General features: G+C 34.8%; 1 protein-coding gene across 1 annotated transcript in view; it reads left to right on the plus strand.

Annotated features, from left to right (window-relative positions):
• Positions 1-19,962, plus strand: part of PKHD1 (PKHD1 ciliary IPT domain containing fibrocystin/polyductin) — a 415,790-nt gene that overhangs the window by 261,371 nt on the left and 134,457 nt on the right. The window contains exons 52-53 of the mRNA XM_058554174.1: positions 9,526-9,639; positions 12,103-12,190. Coding sequence (XP_058410157.1) covers positions 9,526-9,639; positions 12,103-12,190 — 202 coding nt within the window. The remainder of the gene's footprint in view (positions 1-9,525; positions 9,640-12,102; positions 12,191-19,962) is intronic.

Here is a 19,962-nt window from a genome sequence, read left to right on the forward strand (position 1 = left end):
CTCATCCAGTTAACTGATAGAAATATTAAATAAAACTGAGCCTTATTCTTGTTACTAGAAAACTTATTTCAGGTTGACATTTTCTATTGCTAGGATTGGTCTTTTTCCATAAGTTATTTTTAGGTTTCTGAGGTTATTGCTATAATAAAAACTTGTTGCCTGAAAATTTGTACCTTTGAAGGGTAGTGACACTGTGCCACTTTCTGGTTTTGATTTATACATTTTAAATCTCTTTTTTAAATTTGTCTATTCTCAACTGTATTTTTACCTATTACCAAACAATGGTGTATTCTTTTTCTTCCTGCTTTGTCCATGTGTTCCAGGCTTAAAGGTTGATTATTGGAACCCATCTGCCTAATTCTATGTGTATTATGCCTGAAGGAAGACTTTCAACCCATCTGTCAAATTTTACCACACCCTAAAGAAATCCCAACATGAAATAGATAATAAGACTAGTTAGTAAACAAACTTAATACATGTGGACATTGGCACAGAGCGCTGCCAGAGTTCTGCTATATGATGCCATTTGATCCAAGTTCCAACATTGTGGAATTATATTTCTTGGTGGTCCTGCTTTTAAGGCAACTGGTGCTGGCAAAAGGTATCAATTGACTTTTAGTAGAGTAGAATTATAATGCTAGAATTAGAAGGGGAAGTTTAAGATCAAAGCTTTGCTTAGAGGGCTACAGCTGCATCACAAATGCCAAACTCAGTTTCATTCTTTGTTTAGTGGTTGTCTCATTAGTCTGATAACACACTTAAGATAAGCTTAAAGTATTTCACTTGTGTGTCCTTTTATCGTATGTTTGCTGATGCCTACATGTGCCGAGTACCATGGGAAAAGTTGAATGGACAGAAATAGAAGTCATGAACTTAGCTTTCAAGAGATGTCTCAATAAAATAGTGGAGACAAATAAGTAAGAACATAAGGGAAGAGTCGCCTCTTCCAACCTAGAGGGGCTTAAAGGTAAAAGAAGAGATCTGAAAAGGCACATATTGGTGGACAAGCATTACACCTTCCAGAAATTGTAGGAAATGTGTATGTCTGCATTGCCGGATTTGTATGGAATGGCAGTGGCACATGAAGATTCTTGGCCTTATATATTATGCTAAGGAATTTGGATTTTATCATGAAGGCAGTGGGTAATCACTGGGTAGTTTTAAGCAGGGAAGTGACATGATTAGATTTGGTCTTAGAACAATGACTCTTGCCAATGTTGGGGATGTATTGGGAGGCGAACAGTGAAAAGTGAGAAGGCTGCTGAGGTGTTTCAGGAAAGAAACTATAAAGGACTGAACTAAGACACTAGAGTTAAAGAGGAAGAATGAATTAGAGAAATACTAAAGAGGTAAAAAAAAAATCACTGGAACCTAGTGGCAATTTTGATGTGAGGTGAGAAAGAGTTGTTTAGGATACATCTTCCATTTCAGGTTGGGAGATCTGGGTTGATGGTGGTGCTGGGATGGAATCTCCTTTCTACCACTTGTTAGTTGAGTGATTCTGGGTAAATTACATGAGTTATCTCTGCTATCTCTGTTTCCTTACCTCGAAAATGGGAATAATAATAGTGTTTATTTCATAGAGTTTTATGAAAATTAAATGAGTTAATACTTATTAAAGTGCTTGAACAGTGTCAGGCACATCGTAAGCCCTTACAGTGATTTGTTGAATATGTAGACTCATACAGCTAAAGTTTAGATTTCAATGGACTGTGTACGTGGGAACATGTAGAGGGCAAGTGGATTTATGAAAAAGTGCGAGAGAAGTCTGCACTAAATATATATATTTGTGATTCATCAGCCCAAATGTGAACTCAAAAGTGTGATGCAGAGAAGAAAAAATGACCGGAGCTGAAATTTTGGGGAGAGCCAGTCTTTTAAGGGTGGTAGAAGAAGCTGAGCTCAGCAAGGAGAATGGAAAAGAAACAGCTGTATAGGAAGAAAGAAAATGAAATGACAAGAAAATGATATCTTGAAATAAAGGAGGGAATTTACAAGAAAAAGGGAGTGGTCAGTAGTATGAGATACAGCAGAGAGAACAAAGAAAGTAAGAAAGGAAATTGGCCATCTTATCCTGGCTTTTTGTTTTTTATATAATGGCCGTCAAAGATAGCTTTGACATAAATGTTGCTTTGCATGTGGAACAAAGAAAAAATTCAACATTTCTTAATGAGGCACAGTAATTTTTAATAAATTGAACACCACTTATCTGTTCTTTAACAACTTCATTTTTTGGCTTTAATATAATCTTAAGTACAATTGAATGTATTAAATCTCATGTTTGAAAAAGAACAATTGTCCATATTGCATGATGTCTTCAGATCTTTATATGCTTTCATCAACTTTATTTTGGATGATAAAATGTAGCAAATAAGTAGATATTAAGGTGAAAATAAGTCTTCTGATATAGCGATTTTCCAAAGTTTCGTGTATAGGTGTATCTCTATCTCTGTCCCTTTTCTCCTTCCTTCCCTCGCTTTCTCTTTCACTGAATGCCAACTCAGTGCTGAGCATTCTTCCTGGGACTTGAGTGTTCAGCAGGGGGCAAGACAGATAAGATTCCTGCTTGCATTCTTTTGTTGGGGGAAACAGGCAATGAAATAGTAAAATAAATGGGGAAGATAATTTTAGATGATGATACATGCTCTGAAGGAAGCTAAATAGAGAGTGAGCTGAAGAGAGGTCCAGGTTGGATCTCGGCACCATAGATTAGGTAGTTAGCAGAAACCTTTCTGAAGATCAACGTGACCTCAGACTATAGAGACAAGAAAGAGCTAGACTTGCAAAGATTTGGACAACAGGGTGTCAGACAGAAGGAAGAGCTAGTGCAACAGTTCGAGGCAGAGGCGGGAATGGGCTTTACATAGTTGTGAGACAGAAAGGCAGCCAGACTAGGTAGAGAGTATGGCATGAGTGTGGCGAACAACAGACATAAGTTTCATGATGTAGGCTAGATTTTAAGCTATGCAGTGTTGCTTTCTAAAGCATTAAAGAACACAAATGAGTCCAAATTGTGCTGGAAAGTTTTACTTTTTGATAACCTCATGAGTATGGCTTTAACAAGACAGAAATTCATTTAGAACTTTCATAAATATGGAAATTCTAGAGACCTGAATTATAATTCTAGTTTAGCAACTCTTTATACAATTTCTGGAAAATTCTCCAATAGTAGATTTATAACTGTGAAATCATAGACCTCAGAGATTGTGTGAATCATCTGTCTCATTGTATGGATAAGGGAACTGAGATCCAGAGAGATTATTGATGTGTTCCAAGGCCTCATAGCTGGTAAAGAGCAGGACGAGGATTAGAGGCTATTTTAGTCACCTTAAATAGACACCTTCAAGTCTTTGCCAAGGACTACATTTACTATGAGCTTTTCCTGTCTTTGTTCAGTAGGTTTCAGTGTATCTTTTCTTCTGGTCCATTCCATTCATTCATATCATCATTATTGCATTCGTTCTATTATTATGAAATGGTATGTTTTCATGAATGTCTTCTCTATGTTAGATGATAGGCTTCTTTAGAACATTGTGTAACCCTAGTACCTAAGGCAAAATGGGCTTCTGATAATGTGCTGTGTGACTGATCAGTGTATACATAAGTGAATGGACGCCTCTAAGACTGTCTTTCAGCTCACTATCTTTTTCTTGTAACATGTTATTCAGTCTCCCTATACTTAAATGTCAACATCTGTGAGGAAGGAATTATTCTGTTAGTGTATAAATGACTACAGTATTTTCCCCCCTGTATGAGAGGGACAAAATAAGGGTAAAAAACATTGAAAAAGTTGGTGATCTTGTACAAATCCAAAATGTTTTCAATCTTTAGATTGTCTAAGCAAAGAAAGCTGTTAAAATACCTGACTCAAAGCCTGTTCAATAAACATTGGTTACTGATTGTTTTGAATGTTTGGATTTCTATGCCCATGAATGGCTGTCTGAACAGCTTTCCTCAGTGTTCCTTCTTAGATGAGACACATTCTTGTTTTAATACGTGTTCCTTGTTATCTTAGATATCAGTGATGTTAACATGCTATCGATCCAAATGTTCAACTCAACGGGGAGTGTTATAATCTTATACTTTTAAAATCACAAATGGAAAATTCTCTTGTGTAGTTTGTAGGAGGATTTCAGAGAGGGATAACTAGTAACAATAAATTTGTGTCTTTAAAACTTAACAGAACCATCCTTGATCCCTAAGTAAGCAACAACATGCCCGACACATCAATGTCCCTGAGGACTCATCAGTTCATTGTTCCTTTGGCCTGTCACAACCAGGTCACATGATGCACTGCCTAGTCACTCAGTAATTATGCTAGGAACTGGGTTTTTATCCTAAAACTTGTCACATATTGTTTTGCAGAGCTAGTGATGAGTATTTGTCAGCCCTGTCTCACATTTGTAACCAGGAGCCTAAGGTCATCATTAGCACATGACTTTGATTGTCAGGAAATGAAGTACTAGGTGTATGGAAGTTTCTTTCATTGCTTCCATGATTGGGACTTTCTCAATCCTAAAGAAGAAGAAAAATCCATACACAGTTTATTGCCTTCCAAACTGACAGTTCTATAAGGCTCATTGGATGATTAAGTAATAAGAAGGAGACAAACCAGAGAAAAGTGTAGATTAAAACATATCCTCCAGCCTAAAGCCACAATACCCAGTAGTCAGACTCATTGAGTAGCCAGAGAGAATCTTGTGATGGTGTTTGTTTAAAAATAATATATTAAGTAAAAAAATAATATATATATATACACACACACATATATCCTCTTTCTAGGTTAACTATGGTTAGAAAATAGTACAAATAACGACACATATAATGTGTAAATATAAGTGCACATAGATACCTGCCAAATAAATGGTTTATAAATTAGCTGATATGGATCATCAGTCAACAAGCCAGTTTCTATTTACACTGACAGTTCCCTGATCAAACTACTAGTTAGCTGATAAAATAAAAAGGTGACATCAAAGGGATGTGACTTTTAAATATTGTACTCATTTAACTATAAGGGCAAAAACATAAAAGCTTTGTTCTTTGCAGGCTCAGGGAATACTGAACTCCATTTCTATAAGCCCTTGGCAGCCAACAGTTAAATAACACATATTTCAAAATGAGACTAAGCACAGAAATATCTGTTTATTTTCTGATGAATGTTGATTTTGTAACAGATAAACATCACATTATCCTTAAACATATGTATGTATTTTTAAGCAAAACACTGATACAAGAAATGATTCTTCTGTCTTGTTGGGCTTTTAGTTAGTCTCTACTAAACGTATTTACAGTAATCATCTTTCCTTTAAGATTTTCTAAATCAGTATTTCTCAAACTATATTTTGGACTCGAACTTCTATCACGGAAACATAAAATTCCTTAGAAATTTATTTATTATTCTAAAATTATTAAATAATTAATTATATAATAAAATAATTATTAAATATTAATTAATTGATTATTTTTGCATGGAAAAACTAAATAATTTTGAACAAACAGGTGAATAAGTGAATGAATGAATAATTTGTTTTCTTGGTTAGAAAACTCTTTGTTTGAGAGGAATTTAATTGTATTCCCTGCAGTTCCTTGGACTGCGTATTCAAATAAGTGATCATCTAATATTTTTACCTTTGAAATGTCTAGTTTCTAGTGCTTTAGTAATAGGACATTACTTGCTAGAAAGAGCTTGCCTTCTTTTTCTTAATTTCCAAATTTAAATGTTAATTTTGAAATGTTTCATTTCTCCATTGTTACTAGTACTATTTTTTACTATTATTACTACTGAGCCAACATTTTTAAAAGCCTGTATTAAATGTGGACACTGTGCCATGTGTCATTAACATGCGCTAAATCATTTAACCCACACAAAAAATGGACGCTATTAGCATGCTATTTTATCGTTATGGAAACCGAGGCTCATAGAAGTGAATTAACTCAACCTTATTTATGAAGTTTTAAGGATTTGTATACATTTTGCAAGTATGTGAATGAATAAATTATATATTAACTTTTATTTTAATATGATGTCAATTGTCGATAATTGAGAGGCTAACAATTAGCCCACTGTTGAGAGGAGGAGGCAGCCGGGTAAGAGGCACAGAACCGTTTTAGAAGTATTGAAGTAAAACATGGTATGCTGTCATAGCCTGTAGGGGACCACTTAACCCAGACTTGATTGACAGGGAAGGATCCCAGAAGAGGTGGCGTCTGAGCTGGGTTTGGGCTTGTCTGGGGACTGGTGAGGTTCAGCTACTGAGCAGGTCAAGGAAACTGGGGGAAAAGGAAGGGATTCTAAGTGGGCAAAGGCGTTTCCAATTATTTGCTATTCTGAAGCATTTTCAAATATTTGCTGTTATAAGTAGATAACACCACAGTGAAGAACTTCTGGCATTAATCGTTGTTCGTATTCCATACTGTTTCTTAAGAACAAGTTCCTTGAAGGAGAATTACTGCAGCAAGGGGCACGGGCATTTTATACACAAAAGGGGATATCTTATTCAAGATCATAGAAGGCTTTTAGAAATAAATGGGACAGTGGAGCCAAGTTTTGAAGGACAGTTAGGAATTAGGATGAAGGTGAGGGATATAAAAGCCTGAGGAATCTCATGTGGATAGAGGAGAGGGAGTGGAGGGAATGGTAAGTAATTCAGCATGGGTTGGCTCAGCTACGGGGTGTGGGGAGTCATGTTGAGAGAGTGGGCTGAAGTGTAAATGAGGTTTATACTTGATTCCATCAAAGACGTTTAGTTAATAAAATAACATAAGGTCCTTTTCCTTTCTTCTTACCTTTGAAGTTCGTAGACTCCATTTATACCATATTCCTGAAATCATTGTAATGGTTATCTTTCATATACCAGAACTTATTTTCTTCCACCTCCCCAGGTGAATTGAGCATCTGAAACATACTCTGTTTCCCCTGCATTGCCTAATAGTGACTTCCCTTTACTTCTCTCCTATTCCTCTATGTCCAAGCGTCCTAGGACGATACTTATTAAGTCACTAATTACATGACTTATTAAGTACTTAACCCAGCTTTACCACTTATTAGCCGTGTAATTGCCAACAGGTTGGTTAACCTCTCTGTCTCAGTTTCCCCATGAGAACCTCAACAATATCCATCATAGAGTCGTGAGAATTGAATGAAATCACGTATGCAAAAACACCTGGCATGTCTTGGCAGCACAATGACAAGGATTTTCCCTCCATTATGAGTATCGAAATTCGTCCAGGTTGAAAACATCTTTGGTGACAGTTGAGAGCAGCTCTACGCAGCTTCAAGAAGGAAAACCAGAGGGGAACTGCATTATCCTGAGAGCCCTCTCTGAGGTGGCTACTCTCGTTTAGGGACAAAGCCCAAGCTGGTAGAGCACCTCGCCTTTCTCGATTGCTAGCTTGGAGAATAAAACGGGGAGCTGGCCTCTAGGGCTTTCCATTCACCAGCTTTTACGAATTCGAGAGGCACACTTTAGTGTTAAAATAGCATATGTTTCCTTCTCTTAGGTCACTCTTGCCTGCTTTCTACTCAGTCCCTATCCTCCATCTTTCCCTTCCCCCACCTCTCAGGAAAGAATCCAAACTCGGGTCATTTCAGATACCGCAAGATCACGGCAGGCTGACTAATTTCGCCCAGACTTTCGGCGAAAGCTCCACACGTGCGCTGTTTTGGGTTGCATAATTGATTTAATCTCTGATTGTAGAGGAACACTGAACTCTGTTTGTGGGACTTTGCATACATTTCTCTAGGGCAAAAACTGTCCTACTTTTTTCTCTCTGGTGTCTGTTTAGTGCTAGGCCATTTTTTTCCTCAAGAATCTAAACTACCCTCCGTGAAATAAATGAAATCACAGTTGGAAAACAGCTTACTGGACAGACTTATGACCGCAAGATAAGAACAACACCACACACATTTTCTTAACATTCTCCCCTTCCCCTGCGTCTCTTTTTTCTGCTCTAGCATATCTTGGTTTTGGCTAAGAGGAGACGTGAGTCGCTCAGCTGAGGGTTAGCATTACCTACACGGAGCAGCAGCATACCTCAGCGTCTTGCTGGGAACACACAGGCTGTAGGATCTAATCCTTGCCTTCCTACTGTGTGACTAGGCAGATTTGCTTACCTCGCTGAGTCTTACTTTTAGCAGTCCCTTCTAAACTAATGGCTGTGAAGCCTGGCCTAGGAAAACAGGTATGCAGCAAGCTGCAAACTCACCTGGAGCCTTTTGGCTAAGCAGGTGTATATGGTGTGCCAACCAGGGAGCGTGATTTATGCCCCCTGAAGGGTCACTTAACTAAATTAACAACCAGGCAACTTTAAGTTTACCATTTACTTCATACTGTATTCGGCAACTTCATGTTTGGTTATGTTTTCAGGAATTTCTAAACTGGAAAGTCTCATTTGATAGCAGATTCTTTTGTGTGAACTTGTTTGATTCAGTATAGAGTTTGGAGACTATCTTTTCACCAGTCGTTTCTTGAAAAACTGAGTCTTTGTAATATTTTCTGGACGCTAAGATACATTTTCTGAAGAAAATAACCTTCATTAGGTCCATACTCACCAGCACTGTTTCAGCAAATTCCCCAAACAATTCTCATACTGTAAAAGTGACCAAACTGCTGTTGACATCAACAGAATAGGGTCACCAGTAATTCCCAACTGCTGTCTGAGTATCATAGCCTGAATGGATTGGGTTCTTATGCTGCTGAAAGAATTTAGGCTTAGAAAATAACCTGTTACTTGTTCAATAAAACACTTAGCATAAACAGACCATTGTTCAAATTCAGAGTCTGTTATTTACTAGCTGGATAAATTTGGACAAGTCCCTCAACCTCTAAGTCTCACTATGTATGAATGTTTAAAATTGAAATAAGAATCATACTTACTTCTCAGGATTTTTGTGAGAATTAAATGCAAAATGCATGTAAAGAAATTTGGGGATCCAGCCAGTGATCCAGACAATGTTATCAGCCAGGTTTTGCTGTAATAACGGTGTGTAACAATCCCCAAATTTCAGTGGCTTACAACAACAAATATTTATGCTAGACTCAGTTGGAATTGCTTCCGACTTGTGTGTTCAATTCAGATCTGCTCTTCATTCAGGCAGTAGAGGTTATTTAAAGCATTTTCCTTTTATGGCAGAGGACATCATTGTAAGCGATCTGGTGAAAACTGCCAAGCAACTTAAAGCATTAACTCAGAACTGGCATTACTATCACTTATACCCAAATTTCATTGGCCAAATGAGTCATATGAGCAGGCTAACTATCAGTAGGTCAGAGAAGTATACTCCGTCCTAATGCAGAATGAAGAGTAAGTATTTGCTGAATAGTAATCCAATCTCCCTCAGAGAGGTTTACTGCATCTCGTTTTTTCCCACTATTTCTGTTTCATCTATGTGACCATTGTCTCTTCTGTATAGAGTTTACTTCATAGCATCTAATTTACATTCCTGCAATTAAATGACAATTTCTCTCTCTCTATTTTAATTTCAAATTAATTTTTAAATGATATGCTTTTCTTTGTAAGCAGGTACTTTAGAAAATCCCTTAGAAAAAGAACAAACGCTTCTGATTCTCCTTAGAGCCTCAGAGGGAGTCTTCTGTGACCGTTTCAGTGGAATTCGTATTGATCCAGGAACAATTGGTAAGAGTAAAATATAGCTTGTATTAAAAAGGAAATGTGTGTGTGTGTGTGTGTGTGTGTTTGTGTGCCTGATAGAGAAGTACCATTTGAAGAACATCTACTAAATTCCAGGCACTAGATAATTTATGTTTATCATTTCACTTATCATCTCTCCTATAAGCAGGGTCCATTTTACAGATGTAAAAACTAAGACTCAGAGATAAGCAATACGCAGAAGGCCATACAGCTTTATAGGGTCAGAACTTAGATTTATATCTGAATTGATCAGACACCAAAGTCTGGACTAAGAGTCTATGTTATCAGTTATAAATACTATGTGGTTATTGATAAAATTTTTAAACTGATAAATCTATAGATTACTAAGAAACATTCGCTGTTGAGAGTTTTTGCATTTGTAATACCAAATCTTATTGTAAACTTGGTCTACATAAGAGCACAGAACCTGAGCCTGGCCTTGTACAACCATGATGTAAGAGCCACACAATAACTCAGTTTTGAAGGATAGATATAAGAAGCTGTTTATCAGATTTCTGGTATTTTCTCACTTTCTCTGTGTGGCATTACTAATTTTATAAGATCCCAGTGACTCAGTAAAATGGAAACAATCATGTTAGGGTGGTCTGCAGTTTGGTAACCTAGTTCCATATTGTATAACCATTGCCATATGATACTTTGATAGTGCTTTATTGTTTCCAAAGCACTTTTCATTCATGATATTTGCTTTATCTTTTTAAGAATATGAAGTTCAAGAATTTTTAAATTTTTTCAAGTTGACAAACTTGATGGATCATAACAGGAACATTCTGTCTCTTTTTTCCTGTGGTGTCTACTCTGTTCCTTGGAGGGCCACATTGGATTAAATTTTGTGTTAGGAGTATACAAGGATGCCTATCTTGAACACTGACTCCAGCCATATGACCAAACTAGTGCTTTTGAAATTGTTTCTGATACAAAATTGAATAAGAGATAAAATATTTGTTTCATTATATGCTTAAAATTTTGTAGTAGCATAGTAAATGACAGATTTTAATCTAAGTATTATAATCTCCTTGAAAGAACTAAGAGATGGTGTCATTTTACAGTAAACCTTTGATGATTGGGAATGATCAAGAAATCTGCTTTTCTGGTCAATTAAATTTTCTGGATAATTCAAATTTAAGGAAATAAATTGGTTTTTGTTAAAATCTTTGTTGTTGGAAATTTCTCTAAATTACTTCATGTTTCTCCCCTGCCTAGCTTACTTAGTCAATAGTGAAAAAGATGGAATTTGTTTATGGTGATGATGATGATATCTTATGAAACTTTTATATATCTATGACTATTATTATAAAAGATTGATTCCAGGGCATGTCCTGAAAGTGAGAGTATTTTTTACATTTCCATTAATCCTGATTTTAGTTTTATTATCTTCTGACTTTTTTCTGAATTAGAATATGGAAAAACATATGGATGTTGATGTAAACAGTTGGTTAGGTTATAATTAAATGAGGCTGTTTGGATTCACAATGTGTGAAAATCCAAGGCATGTTATTTGTGCCTTACTGATGTTTGCTTCTTTTACTTGTACACTTTTCTGCTAAAAATTGTGAAATCTTTAGATTTCAAGATTAGTGATTTGCAGCAGAATGGAGTGTATCAATCTTGGGTATGCAGACAATTCATTTGGATGCAGGAAGAAAATACTAGAACTTCTATTCAAATATATACGAATATATTCATATATATGTATATTTATCTTATCTAAAAATAAATAAATATACGAGCATTAGGAGTGCATAATCCTCATTTTGTTACTATTTGGGTTCCTGCTCAAAACATTTTTGGACTCCTGAAATATGAGGAATTTTAAATGGCAGTAAAACATGTAAGAGGAAAGACCTGAAGGAATAAAACTGGACTGCATCAAGCATGTCCCTGGTAAGACTTTAATTTATGAGTCTGAAATAAATTATATTTTGAAACAAAGGAGCTAAAGAGCTATCCTTTGATATCTGTAATACAACAAAATATGAGGTCCAACCACTGAAAACAAAGCTAATAGCACCAAATCACTTTCCTCAGGAAATAAAATTACCCTTGCCTTGGAAAATCTATTGTATAACATAAAACATCAAAACCAGTTAATGTTCAACAGAATTGCAAATGGTTTGGAGTTACTTAATGGTGGAAATAGAACTAGTTAGCCATCAGAGTCGTCTATTTCCCAGCTTTTGGATTACTAGATGTGGGGTAGCATCATTTCTCTATAGCTTTTGAGAGAATAGGTTTCAGACTCATATGAGATACATTTGACCTGCTGAAAATTGAGTACTTCAATATTCTTTTTCTGATAAGGTGGACATCTTCATATATAGTTTCTTTACCACATATTTTGCACAATAACCTCTATAATAAGTTCTATGTATGTAGCCTTAATTCCTCCAAAGGATTTTCCTATCCCACCGTTGTTCCTTTTATTTTCAGGGGTTTATGGGAAAGTTCAGCTTCACAGTGCTTATCCTAAGAAATCCTGGACACATCTTGGGGCTGACATCGCATCAGGCAATGAGAGGTAAGGAATGAGAGTAAGTGAGGGATGTACTTTTTTGTTTTGTTTCCTTCTCCTTGAGGTTTTATTGTGTTATGAAATTAAATTTTAGATTAATAGTCATAATTCAAGGAACAAATGGAAAAATAAGGGATTTTAGAAAGCTCTGTAACTTAATAGAAGGAGAACAAAACAAGTGAGAGGCAAGGGTGGAATATCATTTATTTAAGGAATAAATTTTAGATAATACATGTTTACTGCTGTAAATAAATCCTAAAATATGAATTCTATGAGATTGATGAAGTATGAGGTGAGACCACAATAGTCTGAGTTGAAATGGTAGCTGGTTAAGAGATAGACAGAAATAAGATAGGAAAGAGACGAAGCATATGAAGAATCTTATGGAATTTAAGACACGATAACAGTTCATAATACATTGGAGGCAGTAAAGAATGAAATCACCACTGTCTCAAAGTGAATAGGCAATATGAAGAACAAACTGATAGAATCTACCTGAATGCAGAAGACAAGATTGGGAGATAAAAATAGTAAAAGAGAAAGTATTAGAAATAGAGAACAGAATATAGAAAGTACATATAGGTAATTGCTGTTTTTAATAAGAGCCCAGCATAACCACAACAGACAGAATCATGAAAACTATACTTGAAATACATATAGTAAACCAAGGAGTAATTACATTTAATTTGAACAGAGTAATATCAAAAATAGTGATTGCTAGGGTCTGGCCCAGTGGTGTAGTGGTTAAGTTCGCACACTCCACTTCAGTGGCCGGGGGGTTCACAGGTTTGGATCCTGGGTGGAGACTGATGCACTGCTTGTCAAGCCATGCTGTGGCGGTGTCCCATATAAAACAGAGGAAGATGGGCACAGATGTTAACCCAGGGCCAGTCTTCCTCAGCAAAAATAGGGAGATTGGCATCGGATGTTAGTTTATGGCTAATCTTCCTCACAAGAAAAAAAAAAAAAGAATAATGATTGCTGCATTTCCTCACAACAAGAAAAACAGTGAAAAAAGTAAGAGAAAAACAAGAAGGGGCATAAAACTTGCTGGCCTTAGAATTTTCTACACCATTGAATGTAGGAAGATAGTGGTGCAAAATCTATAAACTTTTAGAGAAAAAAAAGATTATGACCAAAGAATTGGACACCCTGCTATGATGCCATTCACATGTGAAAGCAAACAAAAGATATCTTTTGCATTGTAAAAACTAAAAAAAAAGCAAAAAATTGTTCTAATAGAGATTAAACTGAATCTAAAATGGAAGAATAAGAATAAATTCAGGAATAATATAAAGGCACATAAAGCATATATATTAAAAGTAAGCACTGAAATAAGTTAAATATAATACCGTAAATATGGTTATTAAAATAAGACAAATTCTAATTGCTCTTGTAAATGAAATTATGTAAAATTTGTAAAGTTAATATATTAGACAGAGTTCTATGTATATAAAAAATATATAACTAGTAGGTTGTGTATATATATGCATATGTATATATCGTACTGGTATATATATATATATCATATATTATATAAATAGTATGTATTAATATATGTAGTATATATGAAGAGATATGTTTCAAGGAATTGGCTTACATGCTTATAGGGGTTGGTAAGTTCCAAATCTGTAGGGCAGGCTGGCAGGCTGCAAAATCTTGAGCAGGATCTAATGTTTCAGTCTTGATACAGAATTTCTTCCTTGGGGAAACCTCAATTTTGCTTTTAAGGCCTTCCGGCTGATTGATGAGTCCCACCCACATTATTGAGGGTAATCTTTACTTAAAGTCAACTGATTGTAGATGTTAATCACATTTACAAAATACCTTCTCAGCAGCACCTACCTTAGTTTTTGATTGAATAACCAGGTGCTATATCCTAGCCAAGTTGACACATAAACTAATCGTCATAGTCCATAATTCTCAGATAAAAATCTGGGTTTAAAATCTGGGACTATAGCCATAGGAAACTGGAGGTGGGACGTAAGAGTGCCATAGGAAGTAAATATGCAAATATGAGTTAATTCTATCAGAATTTAAAATAGGATATATACTTTCCAAATCACCAGAGAAAAAGATGAATGAAAGAAACCATAAAATAAATAGTAAAATATAAAAAAAGAAGAAAATGAAATAGTAAGAGAACAAAAATAATAGAAAACGTGTAAAAAGACAGTAGAAGTAGGAAAGTAAGAATAAATCTGCGATTTATAACAAGAAAATATGCTTGTTAAAAATGACACTATATGGAAAAAAAATTGGGTAATAAAATATAATCTAACTTTTTTACCAGAGGAAACTTAAAACCAATTCAGAAAAAAAATTTTTAATTAAGCATTAGATAAAACAAATAATTGAAATATCAACAAAATGAAAGCAAGAGCCTCCAAATTATTCACAAGAAAGGTAAATAACACAATAAATGTATAAAATCAGTCCAATAAATACATTTTATAGTAATAAAGACTTCAATCTTTAGTAAGATGCCAATAGTCAGGAAAGTTTTACACCAGATAAAATAATATAAAAATATATAAAGTAAATCTCTAAGAAATATATGGGGAAATTAACAGAAACAAAAATAGTAATGAAAGACATTTACTTAACTCTTTTGGTTTTTGCAAATTAGATTAAAAATGATAAAGAAAACATGAATAATATAATAAAGGCAATTTAATTTGTGTGTGTGTATATATATATATATATATATGTATATATATATATATATATATATCTTCACCCCAGAATATATATGATTAAAACCTTAATAAATTTTAATAAACAGAAATGATATAGAATATGATCACAATAAAATAAATGTAGAGATTAAAACAACATCCTAACCAACAATCTTAGTCTCTTGAAAGATTAAAGAAAAGAAAAAATAAACCTTCTCCTAAATAACTTTTATGTCAAAGAGGAGATCAAAACTTTATCAATAAAATACTTGGGAAATAACAATAATGAGAGTATTGCATGAGACATGGCCAAACAGGCCATCGCATTAAATGCTTTCATCATTGAAGAAGAAAGTACAAAAATATGCAAACTAAGCTGTCAATTTGAGAAAGCAGAAACAAAATGATCAATAAGTCTAATGAAATCAATTGGTGCACGATAAAGGCAGAAACTGGTGAATTAGAAAGTAGAAAATTGGTAGACTTGAATTCTTTTTTTAGAGATACTGGTTTAATCTCTATTATCTTTAATCATACGAAGAAAACAATATGTAAAATCAGAAATGAGAATTGAAATATAACAGATACTGAAAAGATTAAAATTGTAATATAAAAATGTGTACATCTATATAGTGACATTTTGAAATTAAAAAAATAAATTATATATAGGAATATAAATTATCATAATTGGCTAAAGAAGAATAAAACTGGAAGACCCAATAATAATGAAAGACATGAAGTTATCAAAGATTTATCCCCAAGAATACATTTGGCTCAGATAAATTTATGGCATGTTCTTTCAATCATTCAAATATCAGATACTTGAATGCTATATAATCTATTCCATAGCTTAGGAAAATATGTGAAGCTTTCCAATTAATTTTAGAAAGCAAGCATAAAATAATTTTTAAAACAGCTGCTAGAGATAACTCAACAAAAGAAAACAGAGGCAACAGCCAAGTGTAAATAAAATGCAAAAATCCTAAATAAAACAGCAACAAACAAAATCCAGTAATTTGTTAGAAGAAAAAAAACCATGATTGTGTGACTTATTCAAGTAAAAAGCGTGGTTTGAAATGAAATAATCCATTAATCTAGTTTATCTAAACAATAGATATAAAGATTAAGAACATGATCAATTTGGTGCAAAACAGAAATACATTTAATAAAATTCAGCTTCCATTCTTGGAATAAACAGCAAATTAAGACCACAGGATACTTCCTTTAAATCAACATTACTTAACAAGGTAGTTCAGCCCTTGGTTGAGAATCACTGCTTTAAATAATAATACAAAATAAATAATTAAAAAAAAATCCCTTTCAAACAAGCAACTTTCTATTTTAAGGACAAAGTGACATTAAAAATTACTGTGTATTACAACAATCATTAAATATTGTTTTTAAAGTTTTAGCTGATGTACTGAGTCAAGAAAAAATGTGTTAGTTGTAACTATTGAAAGGAATCCAAACTATCAATTTTTTTGTGGATTATATACATTTTGTCCTAGAAAACTAGAGAATCATCTGAAAAAACTGTCAGTTGCATTCAATAAATACACAAGTCAATAGCTTTTTAATATTGAGCAATAAAGTTTTAAATTATAATGTAAAATCTTATTTAACATTTTAACTTAAAATATCTAGAAATAAACTTAAGAAAAATGACAGGAGCTATAAAAGCAAAACTATAAAACTCTAGTAGGAGGCATAAAAGGAGATTAGAATAAATGATGATGCATAACATAAATGGAGTGTCTCAGTATTTTAAAGATGTTAAACCTAATGCAACTTTAACCACAAGCCAAATATGTGCATTTGTAATCTGACTCATTAATTCTAAATCTTTTGAGACAATAAACACTTGAAGATAGCCAAATATTACCAGTTACTTAAAAAATATATATACCTTTAATGTGAATAATTACTTTATTGTTATTGGCACCAAAACAGAACAGAATGCTAGCAATAGACCCAGGTATGTATTATTACTTATAATTTGAATAGATTAGCATTTCAATTTGGTTGAAAACTTGTTCTGGAATAATTGATCAATGTTTTGGAAAAATATAGGATTAGATTCTCACTTTATGCTTTACTCTAAAATAAATTATAGATGGATTAAAAAAATTAAATGTAAAAAAGCAAAACCATAAAATTATTTGAAGAAAATTTAAGTAAATATGATGTAATATTTAACTAGGGAAGACATGTCTGATTGTAACAAGAAATACAACTATAACAGTAAGAAATAATAGATTTCATAGCATAAAAAAATCAGTATTTCAGCATGTCAATTACAAAATATAAAGGCAAATGATAAACTAGAAAATATTTGCAATATATAATGGTACAGATGGAGGGCTAGTATTTTTTATATGTAAAGAACGCTTAGAAATAAAAAGAAAAAAATATGAACAGACCAGAAGAATAAGCGCTAAAGAGTTTGAATACGTAAGCCACAAAAGAAAACATACATCTGACTAAAACATATGGAAAAATGTTCTTCCTTACTAGAATTAAAATAAATGTTAATTAAAACAATAATTTATACCACTTTAAAATTTTAAATGGGCAAAGGTGAAAAAGAGTGAATCCCAAGTTGACAAAAGGGAGGAGATGTAGACATTCAGGCAGGAAAGAATATTATATATTAGCCTAGTTTTGTAAACAAAATAAAATAAAATAATATTTATGTATGCACATATGTGGATAGAGAAGCGTCTGGAGGAACATCCAACAGAACAAGGATCCCAGTTAGTAGCTACTGCTTTGGTGTGCTTTTCTCTAGGTACAGATTTTCTTCATTGAGTAGTTATTACTTTTGTAGTTATTTTAACATCATTATTTATTTATTTAATGTGATTTTTGTGAATCCTTACCCTATGTCAAACATCGAGCTATGGCCTAGAGATACAATAGCAAGTAAAAAGCGACATGGTCTCTGTCCACAGACGTTAGTCAAGTAAACATAAAGTAAATGTAACATTACGTATGTGGTAAATGCTGTGAAGAAGGGCTCTATAGGATTCTGAAAACATATGTATATGGGAACTGGAGGCAGTAACGGAGGTGAGAGCAGGCTTCCCTGAAGAATGATTTCAGAGGTGGAAACTGAAAGATGAGTGAGCTTTAATTAAACAAAGTGAGGTCAGGGTATGTGTGGGAAGAGCACTGTAGCCAGAGCAAACAACATTCAATCATTCAACACATATCTGAGGAGTACTTACTATGTACCAGGTGTGGTTGTAAGCACTGGAGGTGTAGATGCACATTTGAAGAGACTGCTGTCCTCTGGGAGTTTCCATCTTAGTGGAGAGAGATAGATAATAAGCAAATACCGAAATATAAACAACGCAGTTGCAGATTATAAAATGTGCTAGTAAAGAAATAAACAAGGAGGTATGATCAAAAATAGCTGGAGGGTGTGAGGGGTTCCCTTTAAATTGAATGGACAGGAAAGATCTCTCTGGAGAAGGGAAATTTAAGCTGAGATCTGAACGGTAAGAAGGATCCAGCTGTTTGATGAGAATAGGCAAGAGTGCTCAATGAAGGAGGGTCATCCAGCATTGTCCCTGAGGTGGCCTTTGGGGGGCAGGGGACAGGAAGGAGGTCACGATAGCTGGACCAGAGCGAGCGAGGGGAAAGTTGTATGACGTTACAGATGCCAAGTCGCGTGGGACCTTCTTTAGGTATAAGAGGTCAAAGGGACAATCACCAAAGGTTTTACACGGAGGAATTGATGGAATCTGATTATTGTTTTGAAAACCACTCTGGCTGCTACATAGAAGATGGATTGTGGAGACAAGAGCAGAAGTGAGCTATCAGTTAGGAGGCCAGTTGAGGCCAAAAATCATGGTGACTAGGACTATGGAGGAGGCAGTGGAGATGGAGAGAAGATAGTGCTGTCTGGACATGCCCATGAATTGGATGTTGAGGTGAGGGGAGTGCTTCAGGTTTTTTGATTGGTGGATAATGGAAATGTACACTGAGATGGGAAGACTGGGAGAGGAAAAGGTTTGTCAGAGTAGAGGGTGGCAGGGACGTGCTAAGTTGGAGACACCCAGTGGAGGTATCAAGAAGACAATTAGATACATAACTTAAGATTCAGAGAGAAAATGACAAGGAGTCATCCTGGAAGTGGATGATGTCCCTGATCAAGAAGACACAACAGGTAGAGGAGAAAATTGGAGCCTGGGAATGAGATAGGGGCCAGTCTAACTTTTTAGAAGTCGGTAGAAGAGGAGTCAGCACAGGTGATTGAGAAGCAGAGGGCTGAGAGGTGACTCTATGGTGGGAGGAAGAATGGAGAACACAAGGAACTTGAAAAGGTGCCAGGGCGGCTGACCTGGAGAGCAGGGACCAAGCATGACAGAGTTCCAGGGAGTAGTTAGTGCTCAGGGCCATATTCATTGTTAATACCAAAAACCTTAGTTTTTACCCTAAGACCATTGAGCAGCTGTTTAGGTTTCTAAGGGGATCATGTGGGAGAAAGGCAGCACATAGAATCACATTTTTGTATCTAAAAAAATCATTCTAGGTGCATGCAGGCATCGGGAGGGGTCAAAATGGATCTAGGGACATCTCGTAGGAGGTCCAAGCAAGAGATGGTGTAACTTGTAGTTGGGAACTAAAGTGGCAATGGAGAGAAGTGGGCAGATTTAGAGATAGGAGATAAAATCTGTGTGATGTGTTGGATGTGAGGTGCTTTCTTGGTGTCTGGTTTGTGTAGACATATGGTGGTGCCAACCACTAGAAGAGGATTAAGTTTTAGGTTAAAGATTATGAGTCCAGATTTGGTAACATTGAGTTTGAAGTGCCTTTCTGATACCGAAAAGGATTTGTGAAGGAGGCCTTTCAAACAGGGATCAATAAGAAACTTTAATTATTATGAAGTTAGCAGGTTGGAATTTGGCAGGAGCCATATGAATGGATTTTTCTTATAAGAATGTGTTAAAAACCTCATTCAGAGTCTGAGCTACAGGCTATTTTGAAAGAAACTCAATTTTATTAATTAAAACCATCCATAGTAATTAACTAGCTACGATTTATTGAGTTCTTATCGTGAAGGCTTACTATATGTCAGGCCTGTATCAAGCATTT

Source organism: Diceros bicornis, chromosome 14 (assembly GCF_020826845.1).
Source record: "Diceros bicornis minor isolate mBicDic1 chromosome 14, mDicBic1.mat.cur, whole genome shotgun sequence".
Lineage (NCBI taxonomy): Eukaryota > Metazoa > Chordata > Mammalia > Perissodactyla > Rhinocerotidae > Diceros > Diceros bicornis.